The 16,877-nt window shown below is 65.5% G+C and overlaps 1 protein-coding gene across 4 annotated transcripts in view; it reads left to right on the forward strand.

The window, feature by feature from the left end:
- Positions 1-466: 466 nt before the first annotated feature.
- upf1 (UPF1 RNA helicase and ATPase) overlaps positions 467-16,877 on the forward strand; it is a 106,574-nt gene continuing 90,163 nt past the window's right edge. For 2 of the 4 annotated variants that reach the window (XM_041203882.1, XM_041203884.1), the window contains exon 1: positions 467-868. In XM_041203882.1, coding sequence (XP_041059816.1) covers positions 698-868 — 171 coding nt within the window. In that variant the 5' untranslated portion in view covers positions 467-697. The remainder of the gene's footprint in view (positions 869-16,877) is intronic. The other 2 variants (XM_041203881.1, XM_041203883.1) reach the window with 1 other exon arrangement.

A 16,877-nucleotide genomic window follows, 5' to 3' on the forward strand; every position in this document is an offset into this window, starting at 1 on the left:
GTTCAATCGAGGCATTCAAGAGGGCATTAGATGATTATTAGAATAGAAACAATGTGTAGGGGTACGGGGAAAAGGCAGGGCAATGGCACTGGGTCATAATGCTCATTTGGAGAGCCGGTGCAGACACCATGGACCGAATGGCCTCCTTCTGTGCCATTAAAATTCTGTGATTCCGGGTGGTGGTGAGGGGATGGGGGTAGGGTATTGGGGGTAAAGGAGAGGGGGTTGTAATGTGAAGCAGTGGGGGTTTGGGGTGAGTGTTGGGGGTTGATACAGTAGGTGAGGGATGTGGAAGAGAGTGAAGGGGGGTTTGTGAGGGGGCGTTGTGGAAGGGGGAGGGAGTATCGCTCACGCTCGGCGCCGATCTGCTGTGCATTACGTCATCCACTCTTGTTGGGTGAATGACGTCACCACAAGCACAGACGCAATCACGCTGCTGCATGCGTCACGACGCTCTGTGCTCTACGTCAGCGCTGCGGGGGAGTTGCGGCTCTCGCTGGGTTTCTCCGGCCGCCGCCGAGCGATCGATTCCTGAGCCCGCGCCCTCCCTCCAGCCCCGGGCCCCGCCGAGCCGAACCGCCTGACCCCGGGCCCGCCTCTACTCACCCGCACTCTGTCCGCCGCGCGCAGCGCAGCGGTTGTTCTCGGGTTTTGAATCGTGCCGGGGGCGAGTGCGCGCTCCCGAGTCGTGGCCGCCATGAGTGTGGACGCGTACGGGCCGAGCTCACAGACCCTCACCTTCCTGGACACGGAGGAGGCCGAGCTTCTGGGGGCCGACACACAGGGTTCCGAGTTCGAGTTCACCGACTTCACATTGCCGTCACAGACACAGACACAAGGCCAGAGTCAAGGCCCCATCGACGGTCAGGTAAGGAGAGACGGGGCTTTCCCCAACACGTCAGGCCCAGGCTGTGCGGCCTACCTCGGACCGCGCGGCCGATATCGCGCGCGCGCGCCCCCCCCCCCCCCCCGGAGGCGCTCGGATGTGGCCGACTCCGAGTTTTATGCTCCATAAGGTGGAAGTGTGGGGGGCCTCGGCCTCAGGGGAAAAGCCCACATGGACGACAGCGGCTTCAGAACCTTCAGTGGGGGAGGGGGTGGGAATTCCTGGCCCCCACCTCTTCTCTCCCTCCCCCCCCAAACCCCAACCCCGCTCCCACCCCCCACCAAACCTCAACACCGCCCCCACCCCCCACCAAACCCCAACCCCGCTCCCACCCCCCACCAAAACTCAACCCCGCCCCCACCCTCCACCACCCCTTCTCCCACCCCCCCACGCCTTCTCCCACCCCCCACCCCTTCCACCCCCACCTCTTCTCCCCCTTCCACCCCCAAACCCCAACCTCACCCCCACCCCCCACCACTTCTCCCCCACCACTTCTCCCCCACCACTTCTCCCCCACCACTTCTCCCCCTTCCCCCCCCCACTACGCCCCCTTCCCCCCCCACTACGCCCCCTTCCCCCCCACTACGCCCCCTTCCCCCCCCCACTACGCCCCCTTCCCCCCCACTACGCCCCCTTCCCCCCCCACTACGCCCCCTTCCCCCCCCACTACGCCCCCTTCCCCCCCCACTACGCCCCCTTCCCCCCCACTACGCCCCCTTCCCCCCCACTACGCCCCCTTCCCCCCCACTACGCCCCCTTCCCCCCCACTACGCCCCCTTCCCCCCCACTACGCCCCCATCCCCCCCCCACTACGCCCCCTTCCCCCCCACTACGCCCCCTTCCCCCCCACTACGCCCCCTTCCCTCCCCACTACGCCCCCTTCCCCCCCCACTACGCCCCCTTCCCCCCCCACTACGCCCCCTTCCCCCCCCCACTACGCCCCCTTCCCCCCACTACGCCCCCTTCCCCCCCACTACGCCCCTTCCCCCCCCACTACGCCCCCTTCCCCCCACTACGCCCCCTTCCCCCCCCACTACGCCCCCTTCCCCCCCACTACGCCCCCTTCCCCCCCCACTACGCCCCCTTCCCCCCCCCACTATGCCCCTTCCCCCCCCACTACGTCCCCTTCTCCTCCCCCCCCACTACGCCCCCTTCCCCCCCCCACTACGCCCCTTCCCCCCCCACTACGCCCCCTTCCCCCCCACTACGCCCCCTCCCCCCCCACTACGCCCCCTTCCCCCCCCACTACGCCCCCTTCCCCCCCCACTACGCCCCCTTCCCACTCCCCCCCACTTACGGCCCCTTCCCCCCCCCACGCCCCTTCCCCCCCACTACGCCCCATTCCCCCCCCACTACGCCCCCTTCCCCCCCCCCACTACGCCCCCTTCCCCCCCCACTACGCCCCCTTCCCCCCCCCACTACGCCCCCTTCCCCCCCCACTACGCCCCCTTCCCCCCCCACTACGCCCCCTTCCCCCCCCACTACGCCCCCTTCCCCCCCCACTACGCCCCTTCCCCCCCCACTACGCCCCCTTCCCCCCCCACTACGCCCCCTTCCCCCCCCACTACGCCCCCTTCCCCCCCCACTACGCCCCCTTCCCCCCCCACACGCCCCCTTCCCCCCCCCACTACGCCCCTTCCCCCCCCACTACGCCCCCTTCCCCCCCCACTACGCCCCCTTCCCCCCCCCACTACGCCCCCTTCCCCCCCCACTACGCCCCCTTCCCCCCCCCCACTACGCCCCTTCCCCCCCCCACTACGCCCCCTTCCCCCCCCACTACGCCCCCTTCCCCCCCCCACTACGCCCCCTTCCCCCCCCCACTACGCCCCCTTCCCCCCCCACTACGCCCCCTTCCCCCCCCACTACGCCCCCTTCCCCCCCACTACGCCCCCTTCCCCCCCCACTACGCCCCATTCCCCCCCCACTACGCCCCCTTCCCCCCCCACTACGCCCCCTTCCCCCCCCACTACGCCCCCTTCCCCCCCCCACTACTGCCCCCTTCCCCCCCCACTACGCCCCCTTCCCCCCCCACTACGCCCCCTTCCCCCCCCACTACGCCCCCTTCCCCCCCACTACGCCCCCTTCCCCCCCCACTACGCCCCCTTCCCCCCCCACTACGCCCCCTTCCCCCCCACTACGCCCCCTTCCCCCCCACTACGCCCCCTTCCCCCCCCCACTACGCCCCCTTCCCCCCCCACTACGCCCCCTTCCCCCCCCACTACGCCCCCTTCCCCCCCCACTACGCCCCCTTCCCCCCCCACTACGCCCCCTTCCCCCCCCACTACGCCCCCTTTCCCCCCCCCACTACGCCCCCTTCCCCCCCCCCACTACGCCCCCTTCCCCCCCCACTACGCCCCCTTCCCCCCCCACTACGCCCCCTTCCCCCCCCACTACGCCCCCTTCCCCCCCCACTACGCCCCCTTCCCCCCCACTACGCCCCCTTCCCCCCCCACTACGCCCCCTTCCCCCCCCACTACGCCCCCTTCCCCCCCCCACTACGCCCCCTTCCCCCCCCACTACGCCCCTTTCCCCCCCCACTACGCCCCCTTCCCCCCCCACTACGCCCCCTTCCCCCCCCCACTACGCCCCCTTCCCCCCCCCACTACGCCCCCTTCCCCCCCCACTACGCCCCCTTCCCCCCCCCCACTACGCCCCCTTCCCCCCCCCCCCACTACGCCCCCTTCCCCCCCCCCACTACACCCCCTTCCCCCCCCCCACTACGCCCCCTTCCCCCCCCCCTACTACGCCCCCTTCCCCCACCCCCACTACGCCCCCTTCCCCCCCCCACTACGCCCCCTCCCCCCCCCCACTACGCCCCCTTCCCCCCCCCCCACTACGCCCCCTTCCCCCCCCCACTACGCCCCCTTCCCCCCCCCCACTACGCCCCCTTCCCCCCCCCACTACGCCCCCTTCCCCCCCCCCACTACGCCCCCTTTCCCCCCCCCCCACTACGCCCCCTCCCCCCCCCCACTACGCCCCCTTCCCCCCCCCCACTACGCCCCCTTCCCCCCCCCCACTACGCCCCCTTCCCCCCCCACTACGCCCCCTTCCCCCCCCACTACGCCCCCTTCCCTCCCCCCACTACGCCCCCTTCCCCCCCCACTACGCCCCCTTCCCCCCCCCACTACGCCCCCTTCCCCCCCCACTACGCCCCCTTCCCCCCCCACTACGCCCCCTTCCCCCCCCACTACGCCCCCTTCCCCCCCCACTACGCCCCCTTCCCCCCCACTACGCCCCCTTCCCCCCCCACTACGCCCCCTTCCCCCCCACTACGCCCCCTTCCCCCCCCACTACGCCCCCTTCCCCCCCCACTACCCCCCTTCCCCCCCCACTAACGCCCCCTTCCCCCCCCACTACGCCCCCTTCCCCCCCCCACTACGCCCCCTTCCCCCCCCACTACGCCCCCTTCCCCCCCCACTACGCCCCCTTCCCCCCCCACTACGCCCCCTTCCCCCCCCACTACGCCCCCTTCCCCCCCCACTACGCCCCCTTCCCCCCCACTACGCCCCCTTCCCCCCCCACTACGCCCCCTTCCCCCCCCACTACGCCCCCTTCCCCCCCCACTACGCCCCCTTCCCCCCCCACTACGCCCCCTTCCCCCCCCACTACGCCCCCTTCCCCCCCCACTACGCCCCCTTCCCCCCCCCACTACGCCCCCTTCCCCCCCCACTACGCCCCCTTCCCCCCCCCACTACGCCCCCTTCCCCCCCCACTACGCCCCCTTCCCCCCCCCACTACGCCCCCTTCCCCCCCCACTACGCCCCCTTCCCCCCCCACTACGCCCCCTTCCCCCCCCACTACGCCCCCTTCCCCCCCCACTACGCCCCCTTCCCCCCCCACTACGCCCCCTTCCCCCCCCCACTACGCCCCCTTCCCCCCCCACTAGCCCCCCCCCGCCTCTTCTCTCCCCCCCGCACCCCCCGCCTCTTCTCTCCCCCCCGCACCCCCCGCCTCTTCTCCCCCCCGCACCCCCCGCCTCTTCTCCCCCCCCCGCACCCCCCGCCTCTTCTCCCCCCCCCGCACCCCCGCCTCTTCTCCCCCCCGCACCCCCCGCCTCTTCTCCCCCCCCGCACCCCCCGCCTCTTTCTCCCCCCCGCACCCCCCGCCTCTTCTCCCCCCCCGCACCCCCCGCCTCTTCTCCCCCCCGCACCCCCCGCCTCTTCTCCCCCCCGCACCCCCCGCCTCTTCTCCCCCCCGCACCCCCCCGCCTCTTCTCCCCCCCGCACCCCCCCGCCTCTTCTCCCCCCCGCACCCCCCGCCTCTTCTCCCCCCCGCACCCCCCGCCTCTTCTCCCCCCCCGCACCCCCCCGCCTCTTCTCCCCCCCGCACCCCCCGCCTCTTCTCCCCCCCCGCACCCCCCGCCTCTTCTCCCCCCCGCACCCCCCGCCTCTTCTCCCCCCCGCACCCCCCGCCTCTTCTCCCCCCCGCACCCCCCGCCTCTTCTCCCCCCCGCACCCCCCGCCTCTTCTCCCCCCCGCACCCCCCGCCTCTTCTCCCCCCCGCACCCCCCGCCTCTTCTCCCCCCCGCACCCCCCGCCTCTTCTCCCCCCCGCACCCCCCGCCTCTTCTCCCCCCCGCACCCCCCGCCTCTTCTCCCCCCCGCACCCCCCGCCTCTTCTCCCCCCCGCACCCCCCGCCTCTTCTCCCCCCCGCACCCCCCGCCTCTTCTCCCCCCCGCACCCCCCGCCTCTTCTCCCCCCCGCACCCCCCGCCTCTTCTCCCCCCCGCACCCCCCGCCTCTTCTCCCCCCCGCACCCCCCGCCTCTTCTCCCCCCCGCACCCCCCGCCTCTTCTCCCCCCCGCACCCCCCGCCTCTTCTCCCCCCCGCACCCCCCGCCTCTTCTCCCCCCCGCACTCCCCCGCCTCTTCTCCCCCCCGCACCCCCCGCCTCTTCCCCCCCCCCGCACCCCCCGCCTCTTCCCCCCCCGCACCCCCCGCCTCTCCCCCCCCCGCACTCCCCCGCCTCTTCCCCCCCCCGCACCCCCCGCCTCTCTCCCCCCCCCCCCCGCACACCCCCGCCTCTTCTCCCCCCCGCACCCCCCCGCCTCTTCTCCCACCCGCACCCCCCGCCTCTTCTCCCCCCCGCACCCCCCGCCTCTTCTCCCCCCCGCACCCCCCGCCTCTTCTCCCCCCCGCACCCCCCGCCTCTTCTCCCCCCCGCACCCCCCGCCTCTTCTCCCCCCGCACCCCCCCGCCTCTTCTCCCCCCCGCACCCCCCGCCTCTTCTCCCCCCGCACCCCCCGCCTCTTCTCCCCCCCGCACCCCCCGCCTCTTCTCCCCCCCGCACCCCCCGCCTCTTCTCCCCCCCGCACCCCCCGCCTCTTCCCCCCCCCGCCCCCCCGCCTCTTCCCCCCCCCCCCGCACCCCCCGCCTCTTCCCCCCCCGCACCCCCCGCCTCTTCCCCCCCCCCGCACCCCCCGCCTCTTCTCCCCCCCGCACCCCCCGCCTCTTCTCCCCCCCGCACCCCCCGCCTCTTCTCCCCCCCGCACCCCCCGCCTCTTCTCCCCCCCGCACCCCCCGCCTCTTCTCCCCCCCGCACCCCCCGCCTCTTCTCCCCCCCCGCACCCCCCGCCTCTTCTCCCCCCCGCACCCCCCGCCTCTTCCCCCCCCCCCCCGCACCCCCTGCCTCTCCCCCCCCCCCCCCCCCGCACCCCCCCGCCTCTTCCCCCCCCCGCACCCCCCGCCTCTTCCCCCCCGCACCCCCCGCCTCTTCTCCCCCCCCGCCTCTTCTCCCCCCCGCACCCCCCGCCTCTTCTCCCCCCCGCACCCCCCGCCTCTTCTCCCCCCCCGCACCCCCCGCCTCTTCTCCCCCCCCGCACCCCCCGCCTCTTCTCCCCCCCCGCACCCCCCGCCTCTTCTGCCCCCCGCACCCCCCGCCTCTTCTGCCCCCCCGCACCCCCCGCCTCTTCTCCCCCCCGCACCCCCCGCCTCTTCCCCCCCCCCCCGCACCCCCTGCCTCTCCCCCCCCCCCCCGCACCCCCCGCCTCTTCCCCCCCCCGCACCCCCCGCCTCTTCCCCCCCGCACCCCCCGCCTCTTCTCCCCCCCGCCTCTTCTCCCCCCCGCACCCCCCGCCTCTTCTCCCCCCCGCACCCCCCGCCTCTTCTCCCCCCCGCACCCCCCGCCTCTTCTCCCCCCCCGCACCCCCCGCCTCTTCTCCCCCCCCGCACCCCCCGCCTCTTCTGCCCCCCGCACCCCCCGCCTCTTCTGCCCCCGCACACCCCGCCTCTTCTCCCCCCCGCACCCCCCGCCTCTTCTCCCCCCCGCACCCCCCGCCTCTTCTCCCCCCCCGCACCCCCCGCCTCTTCTCCCCCCCGCACCCCCCCGCCTCTTCTCCCCCCCGCACCCCCCCGCCTCTTCTCCCCCCCGCACCCCCCGCCTCTTCTCCCCCCTGCACCCCCCGCCTCTTCTCCCCCCCGCACCCCCCGCCTCTTCTCCCCCCCGCACCCCCCGCCTCTTCTCCCCCCCGCACCCCCCGCCTCTTCTCCCCCCCCGCACCCCCCGCCTCTTCTCCCCCCCGCACCCCCCGCCTCTTCTCCCCCCCGCACCCCCCGCCTCTTCTCCCCCCCGCACCCCCCGCCTCTTCTCCCCCCCCGCACCCCCCGCCTCTTCTCCCCCCCGCACCCCCCGCCTCTTCTCCCCCCCGCACCCCCCCGCCTCTTCTCCCCCCCGCACCCCCCGCCTCTTCTCCCCCCCGCACCCCCCGCCTCTTCTCCCCCCCCGCACCCCCCCGCCTCTTCTCCCCCCCGCACCCCCCGCCTCTTTCTCCCCCCCGCACCCCCCGCCTCTTCTCCCCCCCGCACCCCCCCGCCTCTTCTCCCCCCCGCACCCCCCGCCTCTTCTCCCCCCCGCACCCCCCGCCTCTTCTCCCCCCCGCACCCCCCGCCTCTTCTCCCCCCCCGCACCCCCCGCCTCTTCTCCCCCCCCGCACCCCCCGCCTCTTCTCCCCCCCGCACCCCCCCGCCTCTTCTCCCCCCCGCACCCCCCGCCTCTTCTCCCCCCCGCACCCCCCGCCTCTTCTCCCCCCCGCACCCCCGCCTCTTCTCCCCCCCGCACCCCCCGCCTCTTCTCCCCCCCGCACCCCCCGCCTCTTCTCCCCCCCCGCACCCCCCGCCTCTTCTCCCCCCCGCACCCCCCGCCTCTTCTCCCCCCCGCACCCCCCGCCTCTTCTCCCCCCCGCACCCCCCGCCTCTTCTCCCCCCCGCACCCCCCGCCTCTTCTCCCCCCCGCACCCCCCGCCTCTTCTCCCCCCCCCGCCTCTTCTCCCCCCCGCACCCCCCGCCTCTTCTCCTCCCCCCCGCCTCTTCTCCTCCCCCCCGCCTCTTCTCCTCCCCCCCGCCTCTTCTCCTCCCCCCCGCCTCTTCTCCTCCCCCCCACCTCTTCTCCTCCCCCCCACCTCTTCTCCCTCTTCGCCCCCCCACCCCACCACCACTTCTCCCCCCCCCCCGCCCCACCACCACTTCTCCCTCTTCACTCCCCTCACCATACCACCACTTCTCCCTCTTCACCCCCCCAAGCCCCACTTCTCCCTCTTCACCCCCCCCAACCCCCACTTCTCCCTCTTCACCCCCCCCAACCCCCACTTCTCCCTCTTCACACCCCCCAACCCCCACTTCTCCCTCTTCACCCCCCCCCCAACCCCCACTTCTCCCTCTTCACCCCCCCCAACCCCCACTTCTCCCTCTTCACCCCCCCAACCCCCACTTCTCCCTCTTCACCCCCCCCAACCCCCACTTCTCCCTCTTCACCCCCCCCCAACCCCCACTTCTCCCTCCTCACCCCCCCCAACCCCCACTTCTCCCTCTTCAACCCCCCCAACCCCCACTTCTCCCTCTTCAACCCCCACTTCTCCCTCTTCACCCCCCCCAACCCCCACTTCTCCCTCTTCACCCCCCCCAACCCCCACTTCACCCTCTTCACCCCCCCCAACCCCACTTCTCCCTCTTCACCCCCCCAACCCCCACTTCTCCCTCTTCACCCCCCCCCAACCCCCACTTCTCCCTCTTCAACCCCCCAACCCCCACTTCTCCCTCTTCCCCCCCCAACTCCCACTTCTCCCTCTTCCCCCCCCCAACCCCCACTTCTCCCTCTTCCCCCCCCCAACCCTCACTTCTCCCTCTTCACCCCCCCAACCCCCACTTCTCCCTCTTCACCCCCCCCAACCCCCACTTCTCCCTCTTCACCCCCCCAACCCCCACTTCTCCCTCTTCACCCCCCCAACCCCCACTTCTCCCTCTTCACCCCCCCAACCCCCACTTCTCCCTCTTCACCCCCCCAACCCCCACTTCTCCCTCTTCACCCCCCCCAACCCCCACTTCTCCCTCTTCACCCCCCCAACCCCCACTTCTCCCTCTTCACCCCCCCAACCCCCTCTTCTCCCTCTTCAGCCCCCCAACCCCCACTTCTCCCTCTTCAGCCCCCCAACCCCCACTTCTCCCTCTTCAGCCCCCCAACCCCCACTTCTCCCTCTTCAGCCCCCCAACCCCCACTTCTCCCTCTTCACCCCCCCAACCCCCACTTCTCCCTCTTCACCCCCCCAACCCCCACTTCTCCCTCTTCACCCCCCCAACCCCCACTTCTCCCTCTTCACCCCCCCAACCCCCACTTCTCCCTCTTCACCCCCCAACCCCCACTTCTCCCTCTTCACACCCCCCACCACCACCACTTCTCCCTCTTCACCCCCCCACCACCACCACTTCTCCCCCTCTCTCTCCTTCTCCCCCTCTATCTCCTTCCCCCCGCCTTTCCCCCTCTCGCTTCACCCCCCCCCGCCTTATCCCTCTCTCCCTCTCTCTCTCCCCCCCCGCCTTCTCCCCCTCTCTCTCCCCCCCCGCCTTCTCCCCCTCTCTCTCCCCCCCGCCTTCTCCCCTCTCTCTCTCCCCCCCCGCCTTCTCCCCCTCTCTCTCTCCCCCCCCGCCTTCTCCCCCTCTCTCTCTCCCCCCCCGCCTTCTCCCCCCTCTCTCTCTCCCCCCCTGCCTTCTCCCCCTCTCTCTCTCCCCCCCCCCGCCTTCTCCCCCTCTCTCTCTCCCCCCCCCGCCTTCTCCCCCTCTCTCTCTCCCCCCCCGCCTTCTCCCCCTCTCTCTCCCCCCCGCCTTCTCCCCCTCTCTCTCTCCCCCCCGCCTTCTCCCCCTCTCTCTCTCCCCCCCCGCCTTCTCCCCCTCTCTCTCCCCCCCGCCTTCTCCCCCTCTCTCTCCCCCCCCGCCTTCTGCCCCTCTCTCTCTTCCCCCCCCGCCTTCTCCCCCTCTCTCTCTCCCCCCCGCCTTCTCCCCCTCTCTCTCTCCCCCCCCGCCTTCTCCCCCTCTCTCTCTCCCCCCCCGCCTTCTCCCCCTCTCTCTCTCCCCCCCCGCCTTCTCCCCCTCTCTCTCTCCCCCCCCGCCTTCTCCCCCTCTCTCTCCCCCCCCGCCTTCTCCCCCTCTCTCTCTCCCCCCCGCCTTCTCCCCCTCTCTCTCTCTCTCTCCCCCCCGATCTTCTCCCCCTCTCTCTCTCTCTCCTCCCGATCTTCTCCCCCTCTCTCTCTCTCTATCTCCCCCTGCCTTCTCCCCCTCTCTCTCTCTATCTCCCCCTGCCTTCTCCCCCTCTCCCTCTCTCTCCCCTCCCGCCTTCTCCCTCTCTCTGCTCCCTGCCGCCTTCTCTCTCTCTTCCCCCCCCCAACTTTCTCCCCCCGCCTTCTCCCCCTCTCTCTCTTGCCCCCGCCTTCTTCCCCCCTCTCTCTCTCTCCCCCCCCTTCTTCTCCCCCTCTCTCTCTCTCTCCTCCCCTCCTTCTCCCCCTCTCTCTCTCCTCCCCTCCTTCTCCCCTCTCTCTCTCCCCCCGCCTTCTCCCCCTCTCTCTCTCCCCCCGCCTTCTCCCCCTCTCTCTCTCCCCCCGCTTTCTCCCCCTCTCTCTCTCCCCCACGCCTTCTCCCCCTCTCTCTCTCCCCCACGCCTTCTCCCCCTCTCTCTCTCCCCCACGCCTTCTCCCCCTCTCTCTCTCCTCCCCGCCTTCTCCCCCTCTCTCTCTCCTCCCCGCCTTCTCCCCCTCTCTCTCTCCTCCCCGCCTTCTCCCCCTCTCTCTCTCCTCCCCGCCTTCTCCCCCTCTCTCTCTCCTCCCCGCCTTCTCCCCCTCTCTCTCTCCCCCCCGCCTTCTCCCCCTCTCTCCCCCCCGCCTTCTCCCCCTCTCTCCCCCCCGCCTTCTCCCCCTCTCTCCCCCCCGCCTTCTCCCACTCTCTCCCCCCCGCCTTCTCCCCCTCTCTCCCCCCCGCCTTCTCCCCTCTCTCCCCCCCGCCTTCTCCCCCTCTCTCCCCCCCGCCTTCTCCCCCTCTCTCCCCCCCGCCTTCTCCCCCTCTCTCCCCCCCGCCTTCTCCCCTCTCTCCTCCCCCCCGCCTTCTCCCCCTCTCTCCCCCCCGCCTTCTCCCCCTCTCTCCCCCCCCGCCTTCTCCCCCTCTCTCCCCCCCCGCCTTCTCCCCCTCTCTCCCCCCCCCGCCTTCTCCCCCTCTCTCCCCCCCGCCTTCTCCCCCTCTCTCCCCCCCGCCTTCTCCCCCTCTCTCCCCCCCGCCTTCTCCCCCTCTCTCGCCCCCCGCCTTCTCCCCCTCTCTCCCCCCCGCCTTCTCCCCCTCTCTCCCCCCCGCCTTCTCCCCCTCTCTCCCCCCCGCCTTCTCCCCCTCTCTCCCCCCCGCCTTCTCCCCCTCTCTCCCCCCCGCCTTCTCCCCCTCTCTCCCCCCCGCCTTCTCCCCCTCTCTCCCCCCCGCCTTCTCCCCCTCTCTCCCCCCCGCCTTCTCCCCCTCTCTCCCCCCCCCGCTTCTCCCCCTCTCTCCCCCCGCCTTCTCCCCCTCTCTCCCCCCCGCCTTCTCCCCCTCTCTCCCCCCCGCCTTCTCCCCCTCTCTCCCCCCCGCCTTCTCCCCCTCTCTCCCCCCCGCCTTCTCCCCCTCTCTCCCCCCCCGCCTTCTCCCCCTCTCTCCCCCCCCGCCTTCTCCCCCTCTCTCCCCCCCGCCTTCTCCCCCTCTCTCCCCCCCGCCTTCTCCCCCTCTCTCCCCCCCCGCCTTCTCCCCCTCTCTCCCCCCCGCCTTCTCCCCCTCTCTCCCCCCCGCCTTCTCCCCCTCTCTCTCCCCCCCGCCTTCTCCCCCTCTCTCCCCCCCGCCTTCTCCCCCTCTCTCTCCCCCCGCCTTCTCCCCCTCTCTCCCCCCCCGCCTTCTCCCCCTCTCTCCCCCCCGCCTTCTCCCCCTCTCTCCCCCCGCCTTCTCCCCCTCTCTCTCTCTCTCCCCCCCCGCCTCCTCTCTCTCTCTCTCCCCCCGCCTCCTCTCTCTCTCTCCCCCCCGCCTCCTCTCTCTCTCTCCCCCCCTGCCTCCTCTCTCTCCTCTCCCCCCCGCCTCCTCCCCCTCTCTCCCCCCCGCCTCCTCCCCCTCTCTCTCTCTCTCTCTCTCCCCCGCCTCCTCCCCCTCTCTCTCTCTCTCCCCCCCGCCTCCTCCCCCTCTCTCTCTCTCTCTCTCCCCCCCGCCTCCTCCCCCTCTCTCTCTCTCTCTCTCCCCCCCGCCTCCTCCCCCTCTCTCTCTCTCTCTCTCCCCCCCCCCCCCGCCTCCTCCCCCTCTCTCTCTCTCTATCCCCCCCGCCTCCTCCCCCTCTCTCTCTCTATCCCCTCCCGCCTCCTCCCCCTCTCTCTCTCTATCCCCTCCCGCCTCCTCCCCCTCTCTCTCTCTCTCCCCCCCGCCTCCTCCCCCTCTCTCTCTCTCTCTCTCCCCCGCCTCCTCCCCCTCTCTCTCTCTCTCTCCCCCCCGCCTCCTCCCCCTCTCTCTCTCTCCCCCCGCCTTCTCCCCCTCTCTCTCTCTCCCCCCCGCCTTCTCCCCGTCTCTCTCTCTCTCTCTCCCCCGCCTTCTCCCCCTCTCTTTCTCGTCCCCCGCCTTCTCCCTCCCTCTCTCTCTCTCTCTCTTTCCACCCCCCACCCCCCTCACCTCCTCCCTCTCTGTGGAAGTGAGGCTGCTGTTTTGAGAGGATGTTGTCCCCCCTGCTGGATTCAACAGGGAGAGGTTGGGGTCAACATGTGGGTGGGTGATTGTGTTTGTTCAGTTTCTGCATTTATCTAAGTACTGACGTTGTGGAGAAATCCCTGGGATTTTCCAGATCTCTGATCTTCCCCGCTACTACTTCACAAAGGTAATAAGCTTCAGTTAGACTGAACTTCACTTGTCACTCCATATGATTTTAGTCCATTGCACACAGCATCACAAGGACACCATAGACTTTGACACAAGCTGTTGCCTGTTACAAGAAGAATTTCATGATGTGAACACTGTCTACTTCTTTCCCCTCTCTTCCCCTAAAACGCAGAAATCATGAGACTTGGTCACTGTATTTGAAATGAGGAAAGTTACAAAATACCTGTTCATGTTTAAAGGTGCCAGTTAGTTGCAGCAGGACTAAGTGCAATTAAAATTCCATGTAAGGATTCTGGGTGACTTACCTTGGTTTGTAGGGTATCACTGCTCGACAGTGCTGTGAGGGAATACAAATTGTGTAGTCCAGATACAACAGTAAGTGGGACAGTGTGTAAATAGGAAGAGAAATTGGATATTTGACTTTGCTGTTATAAGGATTGTAGTACTTAAGTGTGAGTCACGCAATTACAGTCTGGATCAAGTCCTTATGCTGTTATTATGGAGCTTTTGAAGCTGTTCTTTGAGTATATGTGCCCACATATTGAGCTCAAAATAGTGAGTATGAAGTAACTGAGGTGAGAGATAACTGCATGGAATCTTAGCACATGGTAAAGATTAGAGTGGTTTAAAGCTCATTTGAGGAAGTCGTATGTTTCTCAAGGCAGGTGAATTCACCACAACGCATGTAATAAATTGAGTGGAATTACATTAGAAAATGTGTCTGATAAATAGTTAATATCCCAACATTGAGGTTCTTTTGCATCGTTTCAATACTTTACATGGTGCATTGTGATGCTGTCTGTGACCCATGATATTAGGGTGCTAAATGACAAGTTCAGACTTGAGGCAAGGACTCAGTGCTGTTTATTGCATTGGAATACTGCCATGCCTGCTTTTAAACATGCCATTTCACTGGGAAGAAAACATGCTCAAGGAACCACAATTTTCCCAAGTCGTCCTCTGTCATCTTGGGGCATAGTATTATTCTGAGAGCCTGGAAAGAGGGATTAACTGGGATAGCTCTCATCTGTCTGATATGTATTGCCTTAATAAGCAGAAAAATACCATATAAGAAACCTTAGATTCCATTTGAAGCATCCACAGAGAATTTCTTTAAATTGGATTTGATGCAAGGGTGTACAATTTGGCTTAAGTGTGTTTGACTAGCTATGTGACAGGTGCACAATGACCATGTGTGGTTAGCTAACATGAAGGATCCCTGTTAGTGCTAGAGATTGGAGCAAACTTTTTCACCTGACTCCCAGTGCTTATGCTGCCAGTTCACAGTAAAGAGCCTGTTACTGTACCCAGCAAAATCATAAGAAATAGGAGCAGGAGTATACCATTTGGCATCTGGAGCCTGCTCCTCTACTCATCAATATGAATTTCTCCATCCTCCACACCAATACATATGGCTTCTTGGTGATGCTGTCAATTTGTGCTCAATTATCACCCGTGGGCTCATTGCAAACAACGATTGCAGCCAACGGACAATCAGTGGGGACTGGACTCGTACCCAGCTGACTTGGAAAGATACTCCGCAGATAACAGCCTTTGAGGGAGTTAAACAAGAAAGATGTTGTGTGAAATGTTGAATTTGAGGCATGATGGTGTAGAATTTGTGCATGAGGGTCTGTAACTGTAATGTGATGATATAAATGGCGGTTTGCTTCTTATTCCTGAATCTCTCTGACTGTGAGGCCTCTCTTGAGCCTTTTCTCTGTTAATGAAATGGCATGTACCCACTTATCTAGATGTCAAGAGTTTCATCTAAGTGAAGCTAGTTGTAGGTGTAAGATAAAATGTAACTTGCCAGAATAAATGATTAACACCTTTGTATAACATTTGTTAATCGGAATATTTCTCAATTTTAAGTTGTAGAAGTATCTCAATCATCCTCTTATGTGACTGTTGCTGTGCACCAAGGACGTGGACTGCGATAGCATCTGGCATCTTAGTAGTTTCCTGTTAGCCCATCTACTGTATACCACACCAAGAACAGCAACTGAAACAAAGAACTTTTCTTCAGACCCTGAATACTAGATAGCAAAATGTCTTTGGGATATGTGTTTGGCAGGATATGCTTAATGCTGTGACATCTAACAGTTAGATTGAAATGTGGGATCTTTAACGTGCATGCTGTTAGACAGATTGCATAAACAAAGTACTGCAATGCTGGAAATCTGAAATCCAAAACAGAATGCTGGACAAACCTTTTGGGTTGATGGCTGTTTGTCAGGGATTCCATTTAGCATCTTAGCTGAAGGATGGCACTACAACAGTACGTCACTCACTCGAGAGGTGTAGCTGATTGAGCTTGGTAGGTGGCAGGTGGTCAGTCACAAGTTTGAGAGTATTGGCAAGGAGCCATAGGAGAGATGAGAATTTTTTTTACTCAGCAAGCCTGAAAAGGATGGAAGCAGATTCAGTTGTACCTTTCAAAAGTGAATATACTTGGAGGTGAAATTTGTTGGGTAGGGCTATGGGGCAAGAGCAGGCAAGTGGGACCAGTTTGATAGCTCTTTCAGAACTGCCACAGATATAATGGGCTGAATAATCTCCTTTTCGTGATCCATAATTCTAATTCCTATACTTAGTTCCTAAAAGAATTAAAAGACTAGGTGACATCGTAAGGCAGTTGCTGCCTTTTCTCCGGCTGATGCTTTACTTGACTGGTTATTTTAAAGTACTTCCAGACTTGGGTTGGGGGGAAGAGGGGAATGAAATTCTCTATTTTCTATATAACCAGGACACAGTGAGGCCACAGCATTTTTCATCACTTGTGAACAGCTTTAATATTTTCAGGCAAATTTTGCTGAGCAAATCATTGTACCCATTGTTCAGTAGATAGAGTATTTTAACATTCTTAAACAAATAGATACTGAACTTCACAGTATAAAATGAGCAGTGTCAAGTGTGAAATATAAGCTCTTGCAGTCCAGCTTAGAGTTTCATTTTAATGAAACTCCTGCCTATTCCCATTTCAGATATGCTCTATATCCTCCTGTTAAGTGGACTCTTAGCAATAAACATCATATGCTATGTTTGTTTGATTTTTGTTGGTCAGAAGACGACATTTCTTCATTTGATGCACTGGCCCCATTTGCTGTCCATCACTGTGGTTTATGTCTAGTTACTCTCACCTTCCCTCCCCCGAGTTCTAAAACTGTGGCAATTTATTTGGGAACATTGCAGTTTTGATAGTGATTTCCAGTTAACTGTCAGTCACCATCAGTGGTGCATTCTCCATGGCAATACCACTTGCCAACCAATGGGCGCTGTCTTCACATACAGTATAAGTTTTCCCCTAATGTTGGTATTGAGAGTGTCCTGATGAGTCCTAGATGAAAAGCTTAGACATGCTTTTTTTTTCAGCTATACTCAAGTTCTGTACTACCAAACGACGATTAATATTGGCAGACTTGGCACCAGTTCCTCATAGTAAATCTTTTTTTAAAGAATTAAAAGCAGCAACAAAGCAAGACGCATGTTAAGGTCATGTATAAAACATGAATTTATTAATCTCATGGTGAGTCGAAGCTGAAGTGTAGTCTTTTGGGGAAGTGAGATTAAAGGCTGGGAGATAATCTGACCACGGCATGCACATGGAACTCAGTTCCATTTTTAAAGCCAGACATGGTCTGCTTATTTTTGTATTTCCATTATAAACACCAGCTAACGTTTAACTGTAAATTGCCACTGTAAACTTCTCCTGTTACTGCACACTCTGCCAGTAGACGCCACAGCCAGTGCAATCACTACTGAGGGTGTCATTACAGTGACAGGAGTTTTCATTATAAATGTTAACATAGAAGTTTGAAATGGAAAGTTCTGAAGTGACAAGATCTTTGAACAGATGAAACATGTT

Source organism: Carcharodon carcharias, chromosome 14 (assembly GCF_017639515.1).
Source record: "Carcharodon carcharias isolate sCarCar2 chromosome 14, sCarCar2.pri, whole genome shotgun sequence".
Classification (NCBI taxonomy): Eukaryota; Metazoa; Chordata; class Chondrichthyes; order Lamniformes; family Lamnidae; genus Carcharodon; species Carcharodon carcharias.